The 23,180-nt window shown below is 40.4% G+C and overlaps 1 protein-coding gene across 1 annotated transcript in view; it reads left to right on the top strand.

Annotated features, from left to right (window-relative positions):
• The first annotated feature begins 3,699 nt into the window (after nt 1-3,699).
• Nucleotides 3,700-23,180, top strand: part of MORC1 (MORC family CW-type zinc finger 1) — a 159,898-nt gene continuing 140,417 nt past the window's right edge. Inside the window, exons 1-6 of the mRNA XM_087439421.1 lie at nt 3,700-3,764; nt 6,884-6,937; nt 10,631-10,665; nt 15,810-15,878; nt 18,955-19,045; nt 19,688-19,796. Of these exons, the coding sequence (XP_087295547.1) occupies nt 3,700-3,764; nt 6,884-6,937; nt 10,631-10,665; nt 15,810-15,878; nt 18,955-19,045; nt 19,688-19,796 (423 nt within the window). The remainder of the gene's footprint in view (nt 3,765-6,883; nt 6,938-10,630; nt 10,666-15,809; nt 15,879-18,954; nt 19,046-19,687; nt 19,797-23,180) is intronic.

The raw sequence follows: 23,180 nt of genomic DNA, 5'->3' as shown, positions 1-23,180 counted from the left end.
CACACTAAACATAAACTTCACTCTGACACTCCAACTCCTCTGTAATGCTCTCCTGCCTTATCTGGCCAAATTTGTCTCTTCCTGTGCCTCAGTCTAATGATTCTAGTTATTATATTCTGTACACATACATATGTCTTGCCTCTTCCTCTATCTCTTTGTTCTGATGGCTGCTCTTGTCTGCAGTATCTTCCTTCCTCTCAACACACATTTACCACATCTGGCAAGAAAAGGCTTATAAATCATAGTCCATAACAAATAATCTTTGGCTGATGCCCAATTATGGAAAGAAAGTATGCTTCTGATGCTTTCTGGAATTACGCTTTGTCTCTCTCTATTGGTTAGAAATTGGCTACAAGTAAAAGAAAACCCAATTACAATTACTCAAACTAATAAAGATTAATTTTAAGTTTTGTTTCATAATGAAAAATCTGGAGGTGAATGACTGCTAGCTTTGGTTTAGTAGTTTAAGAGTGTTTGGAGGCCGGCCCCGTGGCTTAGCGGTTAAGTGCGCACGCTCCGCTACTGGCGGCCGGGGTTTGGATCCCGGGCGTGCACCAACACACCGCTTCTCCGGCCATGCTGAGGCGGCGTCCCACATACAGCAACTAGAAGGATGTGCAACTACGATGTACAACTATCTACTGGGGCTTTGGGGAGAAAAAAAAAGGAGGAGGATTGGCAATAGATGTTAGCTCAGAGCTGGTCTTCCTCAGCAAAAAGAGGAGGATTAGCATGGATGTTAGCTCAGGGCTGATCGTCCTCAAAAAAAACAGTGTTTGGGACAGCTTCATGCGATTCTCTTGACCTTTCCCTCATGGATGCAAAATCCAGGTATTGTGCATGTATTCAAGGCAGAGACAAGAAAGAGGAAGACAGAGCCAGCCCTGCCCATGCCTTTTACCAGGAGAGAAGAAGGCTTCCTAGAAACACCACTTAGCACACTTCTACCTCTATCTTATTTATGAGGACTGAGTCAGATGGCCACTCCTCACTACAGGGAAGTCTACGAAAGCAAGTCTTCAGCTTTGAGAGTAGAAAGAGGAAAGGTGGGAAAATGGCTAGCAGGGTAGCCAAGTCAAAGTGACTACCATATTTTCTAACTCAGTTAACACCATCATTATTGTTTGGGCAAGCTCTAGGCCTCATGTTTTCCAGTCTCCAGAGGTGCTTACCACAGTGCTATGTACCTGGAGTATAAAGACTGCCAGTGGCATGGATAACTGATAAGTGATGTAATGAAAACCCCACCACGTCTAACATGGAGTAGATTGGAAGAGATGAAAACACCAACCAGGTTCAGTCATGCACAAAAGCAGGAAAACGAGCAACAGGAGTGTGAGTTGCTTTCAGAGACATTTCACCATTATCAATGAAGGGTCACTGTCCTCTTTCAACATTATCAACTTAATAGCATTTGCTTTCTGTGTCTATTATAATATGCCAGTGTCACTCCTTAATTATAGTTCTTAGGAAATGGTATACCATTGTGCATTGTTGGTATGTATAAGTACCCATTTCTTATGTTTATAAAGTCTGTCTTGAGTTTAACCATGTTTGTGAAGAGTAACGAAACGTTGGTTCATAAAAAGTTATTTAAATGAAAAGGAGACAGTGCAGCTTGAAAGATTTGACCAGTTTGACCTCGTTTGTGACCAGTACATGACTGTGGCAAGACTGAAATGTTAAGTTAGGAAGAGCTTAAGAGTCTCTTGTCCCAAATTGACTCTCCTTAAAATCAGGATCGACCATAAGATGAGCAGATGGTGTTCTCATTTTAAATTTTCCCTTCCTGCTATTGCCCCAGTATTTTTAGCATGAAATAAAGTTAAAGTGAATCTTAAGGCAGGGCTGGGGGAGGAGGCTAAGACAAGGAATCCCAAAAGTAACCTTGAAGAGGAACAAGATTTGCCTTTACAACCAGAGGGTGGCCAAGCAGAGCTGAAATGGGGAAGGGGAAAAGGGTTTTGGTGGACTGTGTGCAATGACTCTTAGGTCCCTTTTTTAGCACCATCTAACAGATCTCCCTGTGTGCTTGTCATCCAGAGCAGCCAGGACTATCTCATGCTTTGGGGCTGGCCACTTACTGTCGGAGGGCTCTGCTCAGATTATTAGAAGAGCTTCTGTGATAATCACACCCTTCCCTCTGGTAGACATTAGATATTACAGCCTTTACCAATTACAGGCCAGTGGCTCCGCTGCCCTCCCAATAGTAAAGTGCTTTGAGATAGAAGCTGGGGTAGTAAAGCAAATCCAGGAGAGGCTCATCAAGCTTTTCTTGCCCATAAAATGAAAATAAAATATCATATTTGTGAAATTCTATGGAAGGAAAAATTGGAAAGATAGCTTAAATTGCTTAGTAAAGAGAATTCTGCTATCAAAACACCACCACATCAGCCTCTGTTAAAACAAAAATGCAATCAGGAAAATTACTTGAAATGTTATGTTTACTTCCAGTTTTCAAATTAGAATAGAGCATCATGTTCCTTTGGGTTGTCATTCAAATTCTTTCTTCCTTTCCTGATTCCTATAAATATAGTAGCTGATAAACTCCTTTCCTTAGAAGTAGAATGACTATCCCAAAACTGACAAGTTTTTTTTTTCTTTTCTGAGAGGCTTATCGCTTGTATGACACCCGGAAATCACAAACACATCCAGTTCAAGTTCTTTATTCAAGAGATGCTCATTTCTGATTTTAAAACTATCGTGTAAAATCTCTGCTGAGAACTACTGAACTATCTTAGTTTGCAAGTCACACAGCCTGAGATTGTATGAGTTTGAGCACTTCTTAGAGGTCAACTAGGTCATCAACTAATTTCTCATCCCAACCAGGACCTTTCCATACAGCATCCTTGACAAATCCTGTTTCAGCTTTGGTTGTGGTGACTTGGTACTCAGTGCTTTGTAACTCCATTGGGACAGCTGGTGTACACAGCCCTTTCTTATATTTATCACTGCCCCCCCCCACCACCACGTCCCAGTTCTATCTTTTGGAACAATACAGAATGTCTATTCCTTCAGCCCTGCCAGCACCTTAAAGAGTTGAATGTCAGTTGACAGATGAAAAAGATTCTCACAGAACGCAAGCCTCCACATTACAGCAAAGTCCAAAGTCCGTTCTCATTGCCTTTAGTTCTTCCTTCCTTTCGCTGTCTGGCTGATTTCTTTTCTCCTTTCTTTTCTTCATCTGGAGAAAATAGGATTAACCCAAGAGACACCGGAAGGTAGAGGCTGGGGTTAGAACACCAAACGCCCTTACCTCCTTGCTGTGTAACAAACCGCACACGTAAAGGGGAACTACCCATTTTCCTTCCCCACACTTGCGTCCTCGTGACCGAGATTCTCCACAATCTTTATGTGTGTGTGTGTAATCATTTCTGGTCAAAATTCTGACAGCTTTGGGCACCATTTCCCAGATGGGGAAGGATAGGAACAACTGTCTAGGAAGGGTACACAAATCTCAATTCGGGAGGAGAAGCCTAGCTCAGATGCCTCCTTCTCCAAGGCTGGAAACAAGACCCGCAATACCCCTATCCTGCCTACACCCGGGCCTGCAGTGCAGGTTGAGCTTCTCAATCCGGCCGCCAGGGGGCCCGCGTGTTCGCCGAGCGCCTGTGCGCGTGGGCGTGGGTGGGCGTGGGCGAGCAGCTGCGGGGCGGGTCGTCTGTGTCTCCTCGGGCCGCGCCGGTCGCGTGCGAGGACATGGGCGACAAGTACGCTAGTCTGCGAAGGGCCCAGCTGCATCTGGATTTCATCCACGCCAACTCGTGAGTGCCCAGGCAGACCCTGGACGGGGAGGGTCGCCACACACAGTTTGGTCCATCTCCTAGGGAAATACCCAATTTGAAAACAAATGAACTTGGTATCATTGATTTATGGAAATATTATTTATGTATTTATTTAAAGTTGTTTATGCTTTTTAAAAAAAAGAATGGAAAAATGATAAAGATACATATTCTAGACCAGACTGAAACCTTCTGGTGGTCTTCTGTTTACACCAAGTGGTAGGAAGGCCCCACATTTAACGTTCAACAAAACTTTGTGGCCAGCAGAACCCTAATTCTACCAGCCTTGCCGGTCTCTAGTGATTTCTCTGCCCAACACACTGACGTTTTAAAGATTAAAGTTCCCCTCCAGAGAGTAATTTGTATTTATTGATTCTAGCTCCTGTGGCCTCCTGAGTCTTTCCAAAAATGTAATCTGTCTGAGGGTAGAATTCTCACATTTTAGTCATTACTAGGGCACTCTTGCTTCTCTGTCCCGCCCAGATCTCTTGGTTGCTCATTAGGAGTTATTTCAAATACTCAGACTGCAGACGCAGGTGACAGAGGTTTTCTGTTCCATCTGTCATTTCCAACACAGCAAAGCATAGCAGTGAGTTCTAGATAATTCACAGTGGTATGTGGGTTTTCTAGAATCTTTTAGTAATTTGGATTTGCTAAAAGTACCAACTGATATAAGGGATGCACTCAGATTTGAAACCACAGAAACGGAAGTGTAAAGAAAGCCGGGGAAGGCCAGCCTTGCTGTGTGGGACAAACTGTAAGTTTTATAGAAAACAAGGTAAAAGAGGCGATATGCAGCAGATAGTTTTTCTCTATCATGGAGAAAGATTTCAAGCTGGAGAGGTTGGGACAAGTAGGTAAAAGTTAACTGAGGTGGAAGACAAATGAAGAAACAGCAATTTTGAGTGAGTTTAATAAAAATTATAAGCGGAGTGCTAGAAGGACTGTGAATTTTATGTCAGGAAACTTCCTCAGCCTCAGTTTTTTATAGTTTCTGCAACTGTTGCACCCCAGCTTCCTCCTCCTTCAAACAACCTTGAGGTCCCCCCTGCCTGCATCCCATTATCAGTTGGTGGTCTGGCAACTTAGTAACAAAAGTGGCAGCAACATGAAGCAACAGCAACAAAATCAGATACAAATTGGCATTTTCTCAGCTCCCTCAGCTAGATTTTTGTTTGCGAGTGCCCTCAGTAAACACGAGTGATTTTTTATTTCTCCCTTGCTTCACCCCCGCATCCAGTCCGTCATGAACTCCTCTTCATGCTGTCTCTTGCTATGTCTCAGATTCATCCATTTCTCTTCATCTCTACTGCCAATGACTTTAGTCCAAACCGCTGCCATCGCCCTTCTAGACTCTTCCACACAGCCTCTAAACTGCGTTCTCTGCTTCCTGTTCTTGCTCCGCTATGGCCCATTTTCCTGAAAGCTGCCAGAGTGAGCTTTTTAAAAAGTAAACCAGATATGTCACTCTTCCTGAAACATGACAGTGGTTTCCAGTTGCATGTAGACCAGGTACGGACTCCTAACTGTGGAGTCGCCACATCTCAACCTGATCTCCCCATTTTACCACGGCCAGAGCAGCCTGGCCTCCTTGGCTCTTTTCTGCTGCAAGGTCTTTGCCCCTCCTGCTCTTGCCGGACAGTTTCCACACTGGCTCTGCAAGGGACTGAGATCGCCTCATCCTTCAGAGCTCAGTGTAAATGTCTTCCACGAGGAGAGGCTCTCCCTGACCGCCATGCCCCTCCTCAGCGGCTACTCTTCCCCATCATCCTTCCTCATAGCACCTAATCACAGCCTGTCATGTCATCGCTATGTGTTTGTTTACTTGTGTATTTTCCATATGCCCCACTGCCTTGAGCCCCAAGAGGGTAAAGACCACGTCTGTCTACACTGGCCCATGACAGGCAGTCAGTAAAAATCTCTCAAAAGATATAGTACAGAGACGTATATGGCCTTTTCTGTGTATGTCAGAATGATTGCAATTGCTTTCCTGAAGGATTGTTTATATATTGAATTTTTGTATATTGAATCCTGTGTTTTAAATTCACTGGAAAGGCTTGTGGTTTAAAGTGGTGCTTTTGTAAAGCGTGTCTCCTTCTCTTCTCTTTTGCCCTATTTTAGATTTTTATATACTGGCTTTCTTTTGAGTGAAGAACATTTTTTTGTTACAATAGTATTTAGGAGATTAAAATTCCATAAGGAATGGATTTATGTATTATTTTTTAAAATTGTGAGTTTTAAGCTAACATATAATCCTGTGGCCTGAGGTGTCTGGAGTCTCTGAGATACAGCACATGATCTTTCCTCTTGTACAAACGAGCAGACATTTTTTGATCAATGGGTCTCTCTTGCTTCTGCTACATGGTTACTAAATATAAAAAGAGAATTACATACTGAATCTGCCCTCAATGCTGTGATAAAGTTGCTGATTGAAATATCCACATCAGGAAATGAAAAGCAAGTGTAGGACACTGAAGGCAGCCTGCTTTCACCCACAGAAGAACGGTCAGCCTTTAGTGTGTAAATAGTGATGGTTTCTGGTGTGTTCTGTTGCCTGGAACCCAGCACTGGGGGGTACAGGAGAGAGTGACCGCAGGTAATCTGTGAGGTTATCTGTGAGGTGAAAAGATTCCACAGAAAAAACAAGATTAGTGGAGCAAACAGGGGTCCCCTGCCATCCTGTGCCTGCAGATGGCGCCTGATGGCCTTTTAGTGGACCGGGGTTTTGATCAGTATTTTTCAGAAATAGTTTGGCCTTAAGTAATGCAATTTTAATGAAAAATTCTCTGAAAAAAGTTGAATGAATGCTTATAAAGCAATTTAAAAACGTCAAAATTTGCTCTAACTACAGTAAGGTCCCTGAAGTCTGTGTTTTGTTAGGAGTAGACGGGATATTTTGGCAATCACGTTCTAGCCCTGGCTTTGTAGTGGAACACATCCACTTTAGAACCTTGACTGTGCCGAGAAAGTTGTTTCTAGAATAACTCTTAATTGATTATCTGTCTAGAACTAGAGAACATTTGTTTGCCAAGTGACTTGAACCTTTTACACTGAGTACAGAGTTGGTTTAACTTTTGGTTTTCCCTCTATTTCTTCTTCAGCACCACTCACAGCTTCCTTTTTGGGGCTCTGGCTGAACTGCTAGACAATGCGAGGTAAGGCTTGGCTGGGAACAGAGATTATCGTGGGAACTTTGTGTCATAAAGCAAGCCTAGCTATATTTAAAGATGAAAAGATAATGTCATTTTTTTTCCCACCTGGAATGTTTCGTGACTTGATTTTCTATACAATCAAGGTGTTATAGGAAAAAGAACACGTGAGGGGAAGAATTATTCGTCTTTATTTAGTTTATATTTATGACCAAATTGAACTGCAGGTAAATTGGATGTCTGATTTTGTCTTAGTAACCATGGAATAGCAGTTATTCATTTGGATGTTTTTTGAGTTATATATCAATTTATATACTGTGTTTTGAGACTTTGGATTTGGGCTTGGGCATTTCTTGAAGTCTGCACCGAATCCAGTTGCATAGTTAGGGAGAATAGAGCTAACTGTTGTTGATTTCTTACTGTGTATCAGACCCTGTTCTAAGCATTTTGTATACAGGTATTAACTCATCCATCTTTACAACAACACTTTGAGGTGGGAGTTATCATCCCATTTCTACAGATGTGGAAACTGATGCATGGAGAGGTGAGATGACTTATTAAGGTCATAAAATTGATATTTGGCAGTGCTAGAACTCAAATTCGGGCTGTTGGGCTACAGAACTCTCCCACGCCGTCTTACTGTCTCGGACAAGGTTACTGATGTTTAAGGAAACTTCTTGAACAATTTAAAACCCACTCAATTGTGTATTTGTGGCGGCTTGTGTGGGAGTCACTTTTTCAGCTGGTTGAATATGGCATTTGATTTCTTTTATATTCGTATTTCCCTATAACAGAAGATTTTACCTGCTTTTCCTGCAGAAAGCAAAGTCCACCCAGGAAGTAGTACATGATTGTTCGTATGTGATCGTCAGTAGGGAGACCTAAATTCTCTGGCACTGATTGATGACTGTATTTCAGCGTTCCTCATTTTCCCCCATTTTTGGCCTTAGAAGGGAGATGACTGAGTGTGACCACAGGGTCAGGTCAGTTCACTAGCCTCCAGAACTTCCTGCAGAGCAGCGCCCAGCACTAAATGACAAGTCACTGGCTCCTCCTTATAGGAAACTCTCTCTCTGCAGAACTGATGGAATCACAGTTATCACAGAAAGGGAGGGAAAAGGATTAAAAGAATAAAGTTGGTTGGTCAGGAGAGCCATGAACTCAACTTAGAAGGAGCTGACAGGGCTGGGGCCAGGACACGTGGATGGTCATGGTTAGTCTCTACAGGAGGTCAGGGTTGCTTCTATTTGCTTCTGCTCAGAGCTCTGAAGCAGGGCTCCTCGTGTATCCATTAGTCCTTCCTCCTGCTGAATGTCCCTTCTCAGCAACCTGACCTCTGTAACTCTGTAAGAACACAGGTGCCTATTTTGCCAACTGTGTTGGCAAAAGGCACTGTGTGCCTTTTCTCCTCTGAAGTTATTTCACTCTTTCATACAACAAAGGAGGGCAGATAAAATCAGAATGTAGAAGAAATAAAACAATGGGAACAGTTCATGTAGTGGAAGGTGAGTGGGTGATTGGCGAAGACTGTCTCCAGACTCAGGGCGTGAGAGCAATGTGATCAGTAATGCAGTTCTTAGGGCAGCGTTGGTGAGCTGGCAGCTCCCTGGCCACGTCCAGCCTGTCTCGTGTTTGTTTGACTCATGGTGAAAGTTTGCCCAGTGTTCATAAAGAAAAGGAAGAAAAGAAGGAATCGTTTGTAAGGTTTAAGAAACAGGAGGTGCCACATAAATATCTGGATCTTCTACTTTTTTTTTAAAGATTGGAAGTAGCAGTTCGAGGCCACGTTTCTCCATGGGATCAGGTGCTGGAGGTGAGAAGCAGGTGCTCTCTTGGGACCAGCCTGTGCCTTCAGCCTTGCTATCCCACTGTTCCCCACTGCCCACCTGAACTCCTCAGTTCTGTCTTCAGTGGACTTGAGTTTGCCGCCACTGCTTAGATGCTAGTGTTTGACATCAAATGAAGCTGTTTAATGGACTTACTCAAGATGCTCAGTTAGTCTCATGAAGAAGGTCTTTGTAAAGTCCTTGTGTTATTCTAAGAAGTTGTTTTATATCGCTGTGTTCAAGATCTTGATAGTTTCCTGTAGTTGTCAAAGTCAGAACTAGAAGATGTTAAAAGAGTGCGACAGAGCAAGGAGGAAAAATGTTACAGTATAGGAGGGGCTGGTTGGAGGCCTCTTCCTAATGCAGCAGCTGTTCTGAGAGAAAGTACCTGGGCCGGAGTATAAAGCTTATTCTAAAATGTCTTAATATCCTGTAAAAGTGAATGATTGTTCTGTGCCCTATCCCATGGAGATGCTGTATGAAGAAACTGTTTCTTTGAAAACTTCCATTTCAGTACAGTGGCATTTATTGAACACCTATTGTGTACATAATACTTTGTATAATATATAGTTAATTATATAGTGGAGATAATGATACCTACATGTCATGAGATTATAGTAAAGATTAGAAGAGAAGGTTCAAAAATACTTCATTCACTGCTTACTTGACATCCAGAAAATGCTCAAGAAGTGGCAGTGGTAACCCCAGAATTGCTACACAGGAGGAGCTTAGAAGTAGCACTTGGCTGGAGGAAGGAGCTAAGGGACTAAATTTGAAACTAGGCTTGTAGAACAAGTGCAGCGTACCTTCTCAGATTTATTTGGGGTAGTTTTGGCTTGGGACTGATGGAAGTTTTGAGGGAGACTCAGATTTCCCCATCAGAGTACCACCGGTTGTTATTATTCTGAGCTTTCTTTTACACTCTTGCCCTCAACATACCCTCTTCTGTGTCAGCTAAGATCTCATTCTTCATTGTCTTCCTCCTTCCTCTCACACCCCTGGTATTGAACCCAGGATCTTCTGGCTCTTTCTCCTTTCCTTTTTCAATTTTTACTTGAAAAATAATTTTTAAAAATATAGAAATAACATTTGTGAATTGTAGAAAACTGAGAAAATAAGAAAAAAAGAAAAGTAATCAGTAATCTCATCACATAGAGTGGGGGTCAGCTACTTCTCTATAAAAGACCGGATAGGAAATATTTTCACCTTTGCGGGCCATGTGTTCTCTGTTGAAACTACTCAACTCTGCCGTTGTATTGTGAAGGCAGCCATAGACAATATGTAAATGAATGGGCATGATCATGTTCCAATAAAACTTTATTTAGAAAAACAGTTGGTGGGCCACATTTGGCCCATGGGCCATAGTTTGCCAACCTTTGACCTAGAGAAAACCACCGTTAACATTTTGATTTCTTTCCTTACAGATATGCACGTGTATACCATATATGTTCTTAAAAATGTGGATCATGCAGTACATATTACTTAGTAATTTGCTTTTTCTTTTCATTTTTGTTTGAACTATATCATGAAAATCTTTCTATGACCTCTGGATTATTTTCCAACCAGTTTTTTTTTTTTATTATTCATATCCATTTTGTTGAGCTTTTTGTGAACTGCCATTAAATTCCATCTCTTCTTTTAAATTTCTGAGTTTCAGGCTTTGTAATATTCTCAAATTGTGAGTGATCATAGGTCTTATGTATAAATGCAGAGTGAAACATTTTAGTAATTGTTTTTGAAGCCATTTAAATGGATTTCTCTATTGTTTGCTATATGACAATAGGTTGTACCTCACATAAGCTATTCAGATTGATGTAATTTTTTTAAAGCGTAATTTAATATTGAAGCAATGATATTTTTGTATTGTTTCCAGAGATGCAGGGGCTGCAAGACTTGATGTGTTTTCAGGTGAGCAGATTTGCTTTCTTCTTTTTTTTCTTCTAATGGGAAAGCCTGTAGTTACTTTGCTTTTATTTTGTTTGATGAAATCAAACCACATTCTATAGATTTTTAATGTAATCTAAATGCTTTGTGAGTACAGTGGCCCTGTGGGAGCCAGGTTGAGAAAAGTACACTCTTAGAGTGACATTGTTCACTCGTCAGAGGACCCATTTACAAAATTAGCTCTTCCAGGGTTTTGTGAAAGCGTCAGAGTGATTTGTCTACCATGAGAAAACCGTTTTATTTTAAAAAGCATATTAACTTAATGGTTATTCATAATTAAGTATGCATCATTCTCAACTTATTGCAGTTTTAAAATGTGTAAGTGAGTGTGCAGGATGAATGTTTGAGGGCTGTGAAATTCAAACCAAATACGTTTTCTTCATTGACTTCATTTTTAGTCACCAATTATTTATTGCATTTATTAGTTCATTTCATTAGAATACGATGCAAGTGAAGTTAGGTTCTGTGATCCAGTCCTGTAGTTAACACCACCTAGAGAAACGCCTGCGGTGTTAAAACTGATCCTCAACCCCGATTCTGTCAGCTCTCTTGTAAGTATTGGCTGTTGGTCGCCAGAGAGAGGATATGGTCCCTGATGTAAATCCATGTCTGTGTTTATAAAGCAACTCAGTTCAATTCAATTTTGTAAATGTGTAAGATCCTGTGCTGGGGGGTGCTTCTGGTTCATGAGGGAGAGAGACATGGACGTCTTGAGATATCTGAGGAAAAACAATAAATGACACGCTTTTCGCCTTTGTACTCTCCAGGTTCCCAAGAGTTTGAGAAATAAAACAAGAGAGTCTTTATTGCTGATAAATGCTGGGTCGTGGAATGGAGCTCAGTGAGAGAGTGTCACTGAGCCACCTGTGGAGTCAGGCTTCCACGAGAAACTGGGCAGCCCCGGGGAGAGGGAAGGAACTCATGCTCCCTGCAGGCAGCTCACTCCCAAGAGGGAACGGGAGCGATCTGAACCCAGCAGTCCCAGGTTATTCTTCCCGAAATTACCAGTCAGATGAGTGAGCCCCCTGCAGCAGGGAAAAGTGAGTCAGGGAACTGAGAAGGGCCTCTTTACCAATGCTAACTGGGCTCCATTCCACGTAGAAGGAAACACTAGGAGTGAAGAAAATGTGATCTCCTTATATATCCAATTATATAGAGTAAAGTAGAATAAGTGTCTCTTGCCTAGGAGAGACTCAAAGTATAGAGGGAACATGGAGAAAGAATGCCTTCCTCATATTAAAGAGCCAGGGCTTGAAATACGGATGTGGTTTTTGTCAAGTAGTATAGAAAGAAATATTATGAGAAAAAGACTGGAGGTAGAGTAGTTCAGAGATTCATTCATGAGTGTCTATTATGAATGAGCCCAGCAATTATTCTAGGTGCTAGAGATAGAGCATTGAGCAAAATTCAGACCAGTTATGTTTGACTAAGTCTGTGCTCCCCTGAAACATGCATTCTAATAGGGAGAGAGAGACAGAAAAGAAATGAACAAATAAGTAATATACCACGCAATGATAAGTGCTAAAAGGAAAAAAAAAGTGGGATAAGAGAACAGAGTGATGGGAAGAAAGTATTTTCATGGGTTATCAGGGAGTTTCTCTAAATAGGTGATGTTCTTGCAAAGACTTGAATGACTCTAGGGAGCTAGCCATGTAGATACTTGGAGAAAAAGCATTCAGGGGACAATGACTGGGCACGGCTGACTAGTGCTAACTGTTAGAGCCAAGTGGATGAGCACCTTCAATACCATGCTGAGGTTCTTCCTCTAGGCAGAGGACCATTGAAGACTTGAGCAATGTCATCTGGCAAATTAGAAATGTGCTCTTTTCTTTTTTTAAAGAAAGATACTCCAGCAATAGTGTGCAGGACGGTCTGTAGATGATCTGTAGAAGTGTGGAAGAAGGAATAACAAGGAAGTGGAGCTATGGAAATGACTTAGGCAAGATTTCATGAGAATTTGAACTAGGGCAGTGTTCCTAGAAATGGAGAAGGGAGAAAAGATTTAAGCTGCCTTTCATTCACAGCACATACGTATATTATTCATGAAGAGTTGAAGGGTTGAGAAGAATTATCTGGAATCACGAAGTATAACAAATGTGATCAGAATTCACGTTATGTTCTTTTGGGTTTGTAGCAGGACACCAGCAGGGCACGACAGTGATCCTTTCACCCCACTTTCTCTAGCACTTGGCATTGTCACAAAAAATAAAAAAGAATCTTTGCAATTTGAGTTGAAAGTGACACTTCTTTATTTATGTAGGTTATATGTGTTTTGTGAAAAACTGAATTTATGGTTTTTGGTTTTAAATTACCTATTTATCTTACAGAATGTTTTTATTGCACCAAACCACAATATGGCTATCAACTTACCAAACTGATTTTTCTTAAAAAAAAATACAAATATATAAACCAGAGCCAGCGCTTATACACCAATAAGGAGAATTGGTATGGGGTTGCGTAATTAATCTAAGCCTTGGGCTAGTTTTCAAATTATTTACTGAGGCCCCTGAATTACCTTCCAATCTTGGTGAGAGTTGATGTTGTAGTCTTGAGTTCTAAATCTTCAGGGAAGGCCAGCAGCCTGGAAACTCAAGTAGGGTTTCTATGTTGCAGTTTTGAGGCAGAAAATTGCTTCGTCTTTGGGAAACCTCAGTCTCTGCCTTTAAGGCCTTCAACTGATTGGATGAGGCCCACTCACATTATGGAAGTTATCTGCTTCACTTAAAGTCAACTGATTGTAAATGTTAATTATATCCACAAATACTTTCATAGCAGCATCTGGACTAATGTTTAACCACACAGCTGGGCACCATACCTTAGTCAAGTTGACACACAAAATTAACCATCACAGAGTAGAAGAGACAGGTCGTGAAAGGCAAGCAAGATTTGTCAACTGGCTTGGGTTTCATCCTGTGGGCAGTGGGAAGCCGTGCAAGTGTTGTAAGCTGGAGAGTAGCAAAATGCACAGCTGGTTGCAGACAGTCTGTACTCTCTGATTTTAGTGGGAGCGAGGACTTAGGGAGCTGTTGCTGTAATCCAGAAGAGAGATGATGGTTCCTGAACTAAAGCAGTGTCATGGAAATGGAGAAGTGTCAAATTTGAAAGACATTAAGGAGGTGGGATTGAGAAGACATGTCTGTATGTGGGGTGAGGAGATGGGGAACTTGATGGTCTGAGATTTTGACTTGGGCAGCGGAAGCCTAATGGTAGAGTGATGCCATTTATTGAACAGGAAACACCGGGAGGAGTAAGTCTGATGAGGGAGAAGGTGCTGTGGTTTGTTTTGGACATGCGTACTTAACAGATAATAGAAATCTATCTGAAATCCATAGTTTTAAGGAATTGAAATAAGGCCAATCTTCAGGGTGGATAGTAAGAGAATATTAAAGTTTCAGGCTATGATGGTCTGCAATCCCTCATTGAGATTTATAGACAAAAGTAAGCACTGTATGTCTCTTGGGAATTTTGAGTATTTTCCACCTATTCGCTGAAGAAAAGCCCTTCTTTGTGCAAGCTCCTTACATGAGAACTGTATACTAAGAGCTGCAAAATCAGTTGTTGCAGCTATGCAGAGCTGCCTAAGGCTTAGATCAGGTGGTCCCCAATCCTGACAAACATTAAGATAATTGGGGGGAGCTTTTATTCCTGAACCCCATCCAAGACCAGTTAATTCAGAATATCTCCTGATGATTCAAATGTGCAGCCAAGATTGAGAACTACTGCATTGTGCTAAGAACTCAACAAGAGTTGGGTTCCCCTTGTTGAACAGTGGAGAAATGTTAGCCTCAGTCAGAGGGAGGGCTGAACAGAGCAGATACCTAGAGGGGGAGGAATATTCTGACACAGAAGTTGAGGTGAGCAGACCAGAGGACCAGGTAGAGAAAAGAACTGGGAAAATGAGATGGTAGGGGAGATCCAGAGGGATTATAAACAGGAGGTGAGTTAGAGAGAGGAGAGGGATTTGAAGTGGGCACATACTATAAAATTATGAACCCAGAGGACTTAGATATGCTTTTTGGATATTTACTTATAGATTATCTAGAACATTATTTAATTTTTAAAATGTGGATTAGAGGTGACCATCGAACAGAGTTGACTTAACAAATTGCTAGAAATGAATCTATGGGGACAGAATTAGCAAATCAGTGGCTGCTTGGGGACAGGGTGGGGGTGATGAGGCAAGGAAGGGGCAGAAGGGAGACACACTTGAGGGACAGGAGGAAATATCTGGGGCGATGGCTGTGTTCACTACCTTGATTGTGGTGATGGTTGCGTGGGTATATACAAATGTCAAAATTTATCAAATTGCACACTTTAAACATGCAGGGTTTTTTTATATGTAAGCTATGTCTCAATAAAGCTATTATCAAAAAAAAAAAAAAGAGAGAGAGAGATGAGCTAGAACTCATACATCCAAATGTTGAAATTACTTTCAGAGCTAGGTTACAAACTGTGCATTAAAATTAGTCTCATTAGTTTTCGTTACACCTTAAAAACTTTTTTAACAAGAGATTATGTTATGTAACTTAATGATCTCTCTTAATCATCGAAATGGATTCCAAATAACTTAGCCATTTTCAAAAATCAAATGCGTTTTCAAGAGGCAAATATTTGCTGCCACTAAGAAGCGCACACAAACGGCTCTTATGGGAATTAACCACTTAGAAGAGAGCCTGATGGGTTTAATCAGAATGGGCCTGGATTGACTTTAGAATTAGTGCTTTGGTGGAAGGGCATAAAAGTTGATCAGTCTGATAAAGGGATCCTGGGGTCCCATCACCATCCACCTATTCCCTCCCTCTGGAGAAAATGCCTGAAGTTTAAAGGACCAGTCGGATTCCAGAACAGGGCATGTCATGCTGTATGTGTAATTTATTAATGTGTAGATGTTTTATGTAGTTTAAAGCCTTTTTGTTGCATGATGGTTTCCCCCCTGCAGTTTCTTGTGAAACTATAGCCAAGACGCCTTTCTGAGCTCCATCGTTGTGCCATAACTCTGTCACTCAGTGGCTGTGTTTGAGGAGGACAAATAATTATGTGAGCAGCATGATTCTCTGACAAACAAATTAAGCCCAATATTTATTAGTAATAACTGCTTTCTCTTATAGTGGATAATGAAAAACTGCAGGGTGGATTCATGTTGTGCTTCCTGGATGATGGATGTGGTATGAGTCCTGGTAAGTTAATTATCTAGATGCCTAACTGGCTGTTAGAAGAAACAGTCTGAAAACCCATAAAATAAATAAAAGTAAATTGAGCTATCTGTGCAAAACCAGGTATGGAGCTATTAGGGAAATAAACCCCAGACTTCACATATTGTTGAACTTTTTAGATTTAAATATTCCTGCTGACAGAGTAAATTCATTGTGATCATCTAAACCAAGACAAAAAGTGAATGTAAATAAATATTGCCAGAAAAATGAAAGGCAGAAGGTACCGATTACTTGTAAGAAAAAACATCTGGGAACGAATGGGAAACAAACAGTAACTGGATGGACTCAGATGGTTTTCAGACCCCCCCTTCAGGTATTGTTTGCAAGAGTCGGGATGCAATTTCCACTGCCTTTAAGCTATTTTTAGTTTTCTGCTTAACCTTGAGGTAGAGGTCACCTCTCCTTGTTCTTAGCAGTTTGTGTTTTTTCTCTGCATGTTCAAAGGTTTGGTTGCTTCAATTGAATGTTCCCCTCGAAATGATTCCATCTACAATACATTGCATGGCTTACCTTTGTATCATCAAGGCTGGCAAAAAGCCAGCACATAGTAGGTGCACAAAACCTGTTTGCTGTGGAATTGAAATGTTATTCCCTCTGATAAGGGCTTTGAGTTCTTTGGGATAGCTTATCTCTGAATTCTTATAGCACTTGCTATATCCCACAAGCCAGGGTTTGTGAGCACTAGGTTTAAAGAACGGTGAGGGAGTTCAAGTAATATGGAGCTGTTCTGGTCAGTTCCACACCAGAGGGAAGAAATGCTCACGGGTGCTGATGGAAGCTAAGAATACAAAGTAAAGCAATTAGCTTCTTCTGAATCTCTAAAGTTCCCCATTGGTCTGAATAGTCAAAGAATATTTATTAGCAAGTGTAGAAAATGCTCAAATATCCTACTCAGTTCTTGTTCTGACTTTGGATCATTTTGATTTTTCCACGTCATTTTGATTAAAAGTATTGTTGGTTCCTTAGTGTTTAACTAAATAAGAGAAAGAACAGAGTTTGTGAGAAAACCATGTTGAAAAAACAGTTTCATTTTTTACTTCTAGGCTGAATGTTAAGTTTATTTTCCTGAATTGTTAAAATAAATAACGGAATATGTGATATATTCTAAGGCAGTTCTTTAGAAAAAGAAGCGACTTCTTTATAGGAGTCCACAAAAAAAATGATCAAAACACAAAGTGACAAATATTCAGATCTCCAGAAGGAATTCACAGTTCAGTTGACATATAGAGTAGCATTTTTAAAAAGCCCACTTGTGTTGAGAGAGCAATTCGTTATTGATATTGATTGGAAATTAATACTAACTTAGAAGGAAGAGTTTATCCAATGACTGAAAATAGAATCTATCTGTTGTCCAAACTGAGCTAGATCAGTCTTGACTCATGGAAGGTGACTACAGAAATTTCCAAATTTTTTACCTCCAATCTTGTCCCATTACAGTCCATTTCCCACACAGAAATCCTGAGTGGATTGTTTTTCTTTTAATATAAATCATGTATCATTCTCCTGCTTAGAACTCTTAGTGGTTTTCCATTACTTTAGAATAAAATTCATACTCCCCAGTAATGCTTCCAATTTCTTCACTTATTTGGCCTCTGTCCACCTCTGACCTTTGCTCCTACTGTTCACTTCCTTGCTTATAGCACTCCATCCACACCTGCTGGCCCTTTATCATTTGAATCTCATCTCAGATGTCACCTTATGAAAGAGGCCTTTCCTGGTCATTCTGTCTACAGGCCATACTCCAGTTCTCTATCACATTACCCTGGTTTTGTTTCCTTCACTTAACACTCTCAGAAAGGATCTTGTTTGTCTACTTCTTTCAATCTGTTTCTCCCACCATGACATAGAGTTGTTGAGGGCAGGGGTCGTGTCTGCCCTATTCAGTGTTCTGTCTCTGTACCCAGTACTTTGGCCACCGTATGTGGGAGTCTATGTGGTGTGTGATGAAAACCATGGGATTTGGTCTTTGACAACTCTGGGTTGTAATCCTGGTGGTAGCGTTCATCAGCTGTGTGACCTTATGCAAGTTACGTAAACTCCTTAAACTTAAGTTTCCTCATCTGTAACATGTGCGTCATGATAGTATCTTCCTTTTAGGTTTGTTATGAATATTTAATAGTCAATGCAGTATATAATATAGTGTCTAGCACATACTAAACAGTCAATAAATGGTAGCTAATGCTGTCATTATGGATATCCTCACCTAATACCCAACCCCTTATAGGAACATGTGATAGAAGGTCCAGTTAGCTTGTGACGTGCAGAGTGTCTGGTAGCCTTTATATACCCCATACCAGGTGCAACTGAATGTCTGCCCCCAGATTGATACAGGGTCCTCAGGGAAATTCTAGAGTATGTATTCAGGTAGGCCAATTGGGAGACCCATTTCTATCTTTTCCTGTTTCCCTGGGAGCATTCCTGTTTCTGGAGCTATGTATTTTCTGAAGTCCAGAGGATTCTTCTCTAGAATTCCAGAATGCCCTGGAGAGATGAGGAGAATAACTCTGAAAGTCTGAAACAAGTAGCCCTCCTTTCCCAGGTAGTATCAGAGCAGAAGCCATTCTTGTCTTTTCAGTCTCACATGGGACTGGATAAGGGCCAAATCCATGGAAAATCACTAGTGGTACATATATACATATATTTAACACTAATTTATTAGCATTTATCAAGTGCCATGTATTGTGTTCAGGGTTTCACAAATGCATCATCTCATTTATTTCATTTATCTTCATCAGCAACTCTGTGATATAAGTATCAGTAGTTCCCTTTTAGAGACAAGGAAATTAAAACTCAGAGTTTAAACTCTTATTTAGCCAAAGTCACATGGTTTGGTCTTTCTGACCTCCTTCAATATAATGCCATTAAGATCCGGGTCAGAGATTATGCAGCCTGACAAGAATCCTTGTTTCTGAGCTGACCCAAGAGGTATGGATTTGTCCTAATATCCTGAGATATGTTGTGACATCTTGACAACTGGACCTCCAGCCACTGTCAACGACTCATAATTCCTAACCACTTTAAACATCTCTGTCGATTGCAGAGGAATCTTCAGATATTATTTACTTTGGAACATCCAAGAAACGGTTATCGACCCTGAAGTTCATTGGGCAATATGGCAATGGTCTTAAAAGGTGAGAAATTTTTTTTTCCTTGAAGGCATACGTTATTGATATTGGAAACAATATATAGTTAAAGGCAATCTTATACAGAATGGTCCAAGCTTGTAAAACTTAAAAAAGAATTGGGAGTGCTACCTTGTTTTGGAGTCTCCATTCCCATAACTGACTTGGATCTTTACAACCTTTTTAAATTTAATTCTCAAATAGATGATATAGAAACTGATGTACATTAGAGCTTCATTGCATCTCTGTGTTCTGTTGTTTCTCAAAGCATCTTTGAGCGTAGGTGTTAGGTGTGTCCACATCTTATTTTATTAGTATGCCTCACTGAAAGGCAAGGACACAAGGCTGCCTGTGTCCACCTGTGTGGCACCTGCCAGGGGCAAATGATTGTTCTTTCTTGAGCCCCAGACAGCACCTTATCTCCAGCAGTCATGTCTCAGGCGAGAGTGTGGGGCTGGATTAATTCAAATCCATCTACTCCATTTTGAGGGAAAAAATCACACTTGTACCTTTTTTGGTGATGGGTCAGCAAAGCAGTGGAGTTGTCTCTATGAAAAGAACAACCTGTTACAGGACACAGTATCTTGCCCTCCTGTTCCTTCTTTTCAGTATTTGAGATGTAAACCATCACGTTCTTGATTTTTAATACAGTGGATCCATGAGGATTGGAAAAGACTTTATTCTTTTTACAAAGAAGGAAGAAACGATGACCTGTGTGTTTTTTTCTCAGACATTCTGTGAAAGAGAGGGTCTGAGTGAGGTAAGAGTTGAGATTTTCCTTTAGTTTCCATGGCAATGGTGCTGTTGTCATTTACTGTCTCAGGAGGTAAAGTCTATCACGGGCTCTTTCTGATTATGGTTTAGAAATTTAAGAATATGTTTGGGAAGTGGAGAGAGGGTGGCTGGCCATTTTGTTCTATTGACCCTTTTTAGAGTGGGTTTTTAACTCCCAGGCAGTTTTCAGAACTTTATTTTCATTATCTATGTACCCAAATCTCCCAGAATAAGAGGCTCACTTTGGTTCAATGAGCCTTTTGGAAGAAGCCTGAAAAACATTTTTACCACCTGTGCCATAAATGGGTTGTCATTTTATTTTTTAATTTTATTGAGGTCACATTTATTTATAATATTGTGTACTTTCAGGTCTACATTAGTAAATATCAGTTTCTGTGTAGACTGCATTGTGCTCGCCACCAATAGTCTAGTTTTCATTCGTCACCATACATATGTGCCCCTTTACCCCTTTCACCTGCTCCTGCACCCTCTTCCCCTCTGGTAACCACTAATCTGTTCTCTTTATCCATCTGTTTGTTTATCTTCCACATAGGAGTGATATCATATGGTGTTTGTCTTTCTCTATCTGGCTTTTTTCGCTTAACATAATACCCTCCAAGTCCATCCATGTTGTTGTAAATGGAACGATTTTGTCTTTTTTAATGGCTGAGTAGTACTCCATTGTATATATATACCACATCTTCATTATCCGTTTGTCAGTTGATGGGTGCTTGGGTTGCTTCCATGTCTTGGCTATTGTGAATGATGCTGCAATGAACATAGAGGTGCATAAATCTCTTTGAATTGTTGATTTCATGGTCTTTGGATAAATACCCAGTAGTGGGATAGCTGGATCATATGGTATTTCTATTTTTAATTTTTTGAGAAATCTCTATACTGTTTCCATAGTGACTGCGCCAGTTTGTATTCCCACCAGCAGTGAATGAGGGTTCCCTTTTCTCCACATCCTCTCCAACATTTGTTGTTTTTTTGTCTTATTAATTATAGCCATTCTGACAGTGTAAGGTGATATCTCATTGTCGTTTTGATTTGCATTACCCTAATAATTAATGATGTTCAACATCTTTTCATGTCTCTGTTTGCCATCTGTATATCTTCTTTGGAAAAAGGTTCATATCCTCTGTCCATTTTTTGATTCGGTTGTTATTTTGTTGTTGTTGAGTTGTATGAGTTCTTTATATATTTTGGAAATTACCCCCTTGTCGGATATATGGTTTGCAAATATTTTCTCCCAGTTGGTGGGTTGTCTTTTCATTTTGTTCCTGGTTTCTTTTGACTTACAGAAGCTTTTTAGTCTGATGTAGTCCCAATTGTTACTTTTTCTTTTGTTTCCCTTGCCTGAGTAGATGTGGTATTTGGAAAGATGCTGCTAAGACCAATGTTAAAGAGTGTACGGCCTGTATTTTCTTCTAGAAGTTTTATGGTTTTGGGTCTTACATTCAAGTCCTTAACCCATTTTGAGTTAATTTTTGTATATGGTGTAGGATAATGGTCTACTTTCATTCTTTTGCATGTGGCGGTCCAGTTTTCCAAACACCATTTATTGAAGAGACATTCCTTTCTCCGTTGTGTGCTTTTTTTTTTGCTGAGGAAGATTTGCCCTGAGCTAACATCTGTTGCCAATCTTCCTCTTTTTCTACTTGAGGAAGATTAGCCCTGAGCTAACATCTGTGCCAGTCTTCCTCTATTTTGTATGTGGGTCGCCACCACAGCATGGCTAACGAGTGGTGTAGGTCCACACCTGGGATCCGAGCCCACGAACCCAGGCTGCCAAAGTGGAGCGCGCCAAACTTAACCACTACACCACTGGGCCAGCCCCTCCATTATATGTTCTTGGTTCATTTGTCGAAGATTAGCTGTCCATAGATGTGTGGTTTTATTTCTAGGCTTTCACTTGTGTTCCATTGATCTGTGTGTCTTTTTGTGCCAGTACCATGCTGTTTTGATTACTGTAGCTTTGTAGTATATTTTGAAGCCAGGGATTGTGATGCCTCCTGCTTTGTTCTTTTTTTTAAGGATTGCTTTGGCTATTTGGAGTCTTTTGTTGTTCCATATAAATCTTAGGATTCTTTGATCTGTTTCTGTGAAGAATGTCATTGGGATTCTGATTGGGATTGCATTGAATCTGTCAATCACTTTTGGTAATAGGGACATTTTAACTATGTTTATTTTTCCAGTCCATGAGCATGGAATATCTTTCCATTTCTTTATGTCTTCTCCGATTTCTTTCAATAATGTCTTATAGTTTTCAGTGTATAGGTCTTTTACCTCCTTGCTTAAGTTTATTCCCAGATATTTTATTCTTTTTGTTGCGATTGTGAATGGGATTGTATTCTTGACTTCTCTTTCTGTTAGTTTGTTATTAATGTATAGAAATGCGACTGAGTTTTGTAAGTTGGTTTTGTACCCTGCAACTTTGCTGTAGTTGTTGATTATTTCTAATAGTTTTCTGGTGGATTCTTTATGGTTTTCTACATAGACTCATGTCATCCAAAAACAGTGAGAGTTTCACTTCTTCCTTTCCAAATTGGACCCATTTTATTTCTTTTTCTTACCTAATTGCTCTGGCCAAATCCTCCAGTACTATGTTGAATAGGAGTGGTTCAAGTGGGCACCCTTGTCTTGTTCCTATTCTCAGAGGGGCGGCTGTCAGGTTCTCACTGTTGAGTATGATGTTGGCTGTTGGTTTGTCATATATGGCCTTTATTATGTTGAGGTACTTTCTTTCTATACCCATTTTATTGAGAGTTTTTTTAATCATAAATAGATGTTGGATCTTGTCAAAAGCTTTCTCTGCATCTACTGAGATGATCATGTGATTTTTATTCTTCATTTTGTTATGTGATGTGTCACATTGATTGATTTGCAGGTGTTGAACCATCCCTGCATCCCTAGTATAAATCTCACTTGATCACAGTGTATGATCCTTTTAATGTATTGCTGTATTCGATTTGCCAATATTTTGTTGAGGAGTTTTGTTTCTATGTTCATCAGCGATATTGGCCTGTAATTTTCCTTCTTTGTGTTGTCCTTGTCTGCTTTTGGTATCAGGGTAATGTTGGCCTCATAGAATGAGTTAGGAAGCGTCCTGTCTTCTTCAATTTTCTGGAATAGTTTGAGAAGGATGGGTATTAAATCTTCTTTGAATATTTGGTAGACTTCTCCAGAGAACCAATCTGGTCCCGGGCTTTTGTTTTTTGGGAAGTTTTTGATTACTGTTTCAATCTCTTTACTTCTGACTGGTCTATTCAGATTCTCTGTTTCTTCTTGATTCAGTTTGGGGAGGTTGTATGAGTCTAAGAATTTATCCATTTCTTCTAGGTCATCCAATTTGTTGGCATATAGTTTT

This window comes from Ceratotherium simum, chromosome 15 (genome assembly GCF_057802395.1).
Source record: "Ceratotherium simum simum isolate JZ-2026a chromosome 15, ASM5780239v1, whole genome shotgun sequence".
Classification (NCBI taxonomy): Eukaryota; Metazoa; Chordata; class Mammalia; order Perissodactyla; family Rhinocerotidae; genus Ceratotherium; species Ceratotherium simum.
The sequence above is the reverse complement of the archived record's forward strand: the minus strand, read 5'-3'. Positions and strand labels throughout refer to the sequence as shown.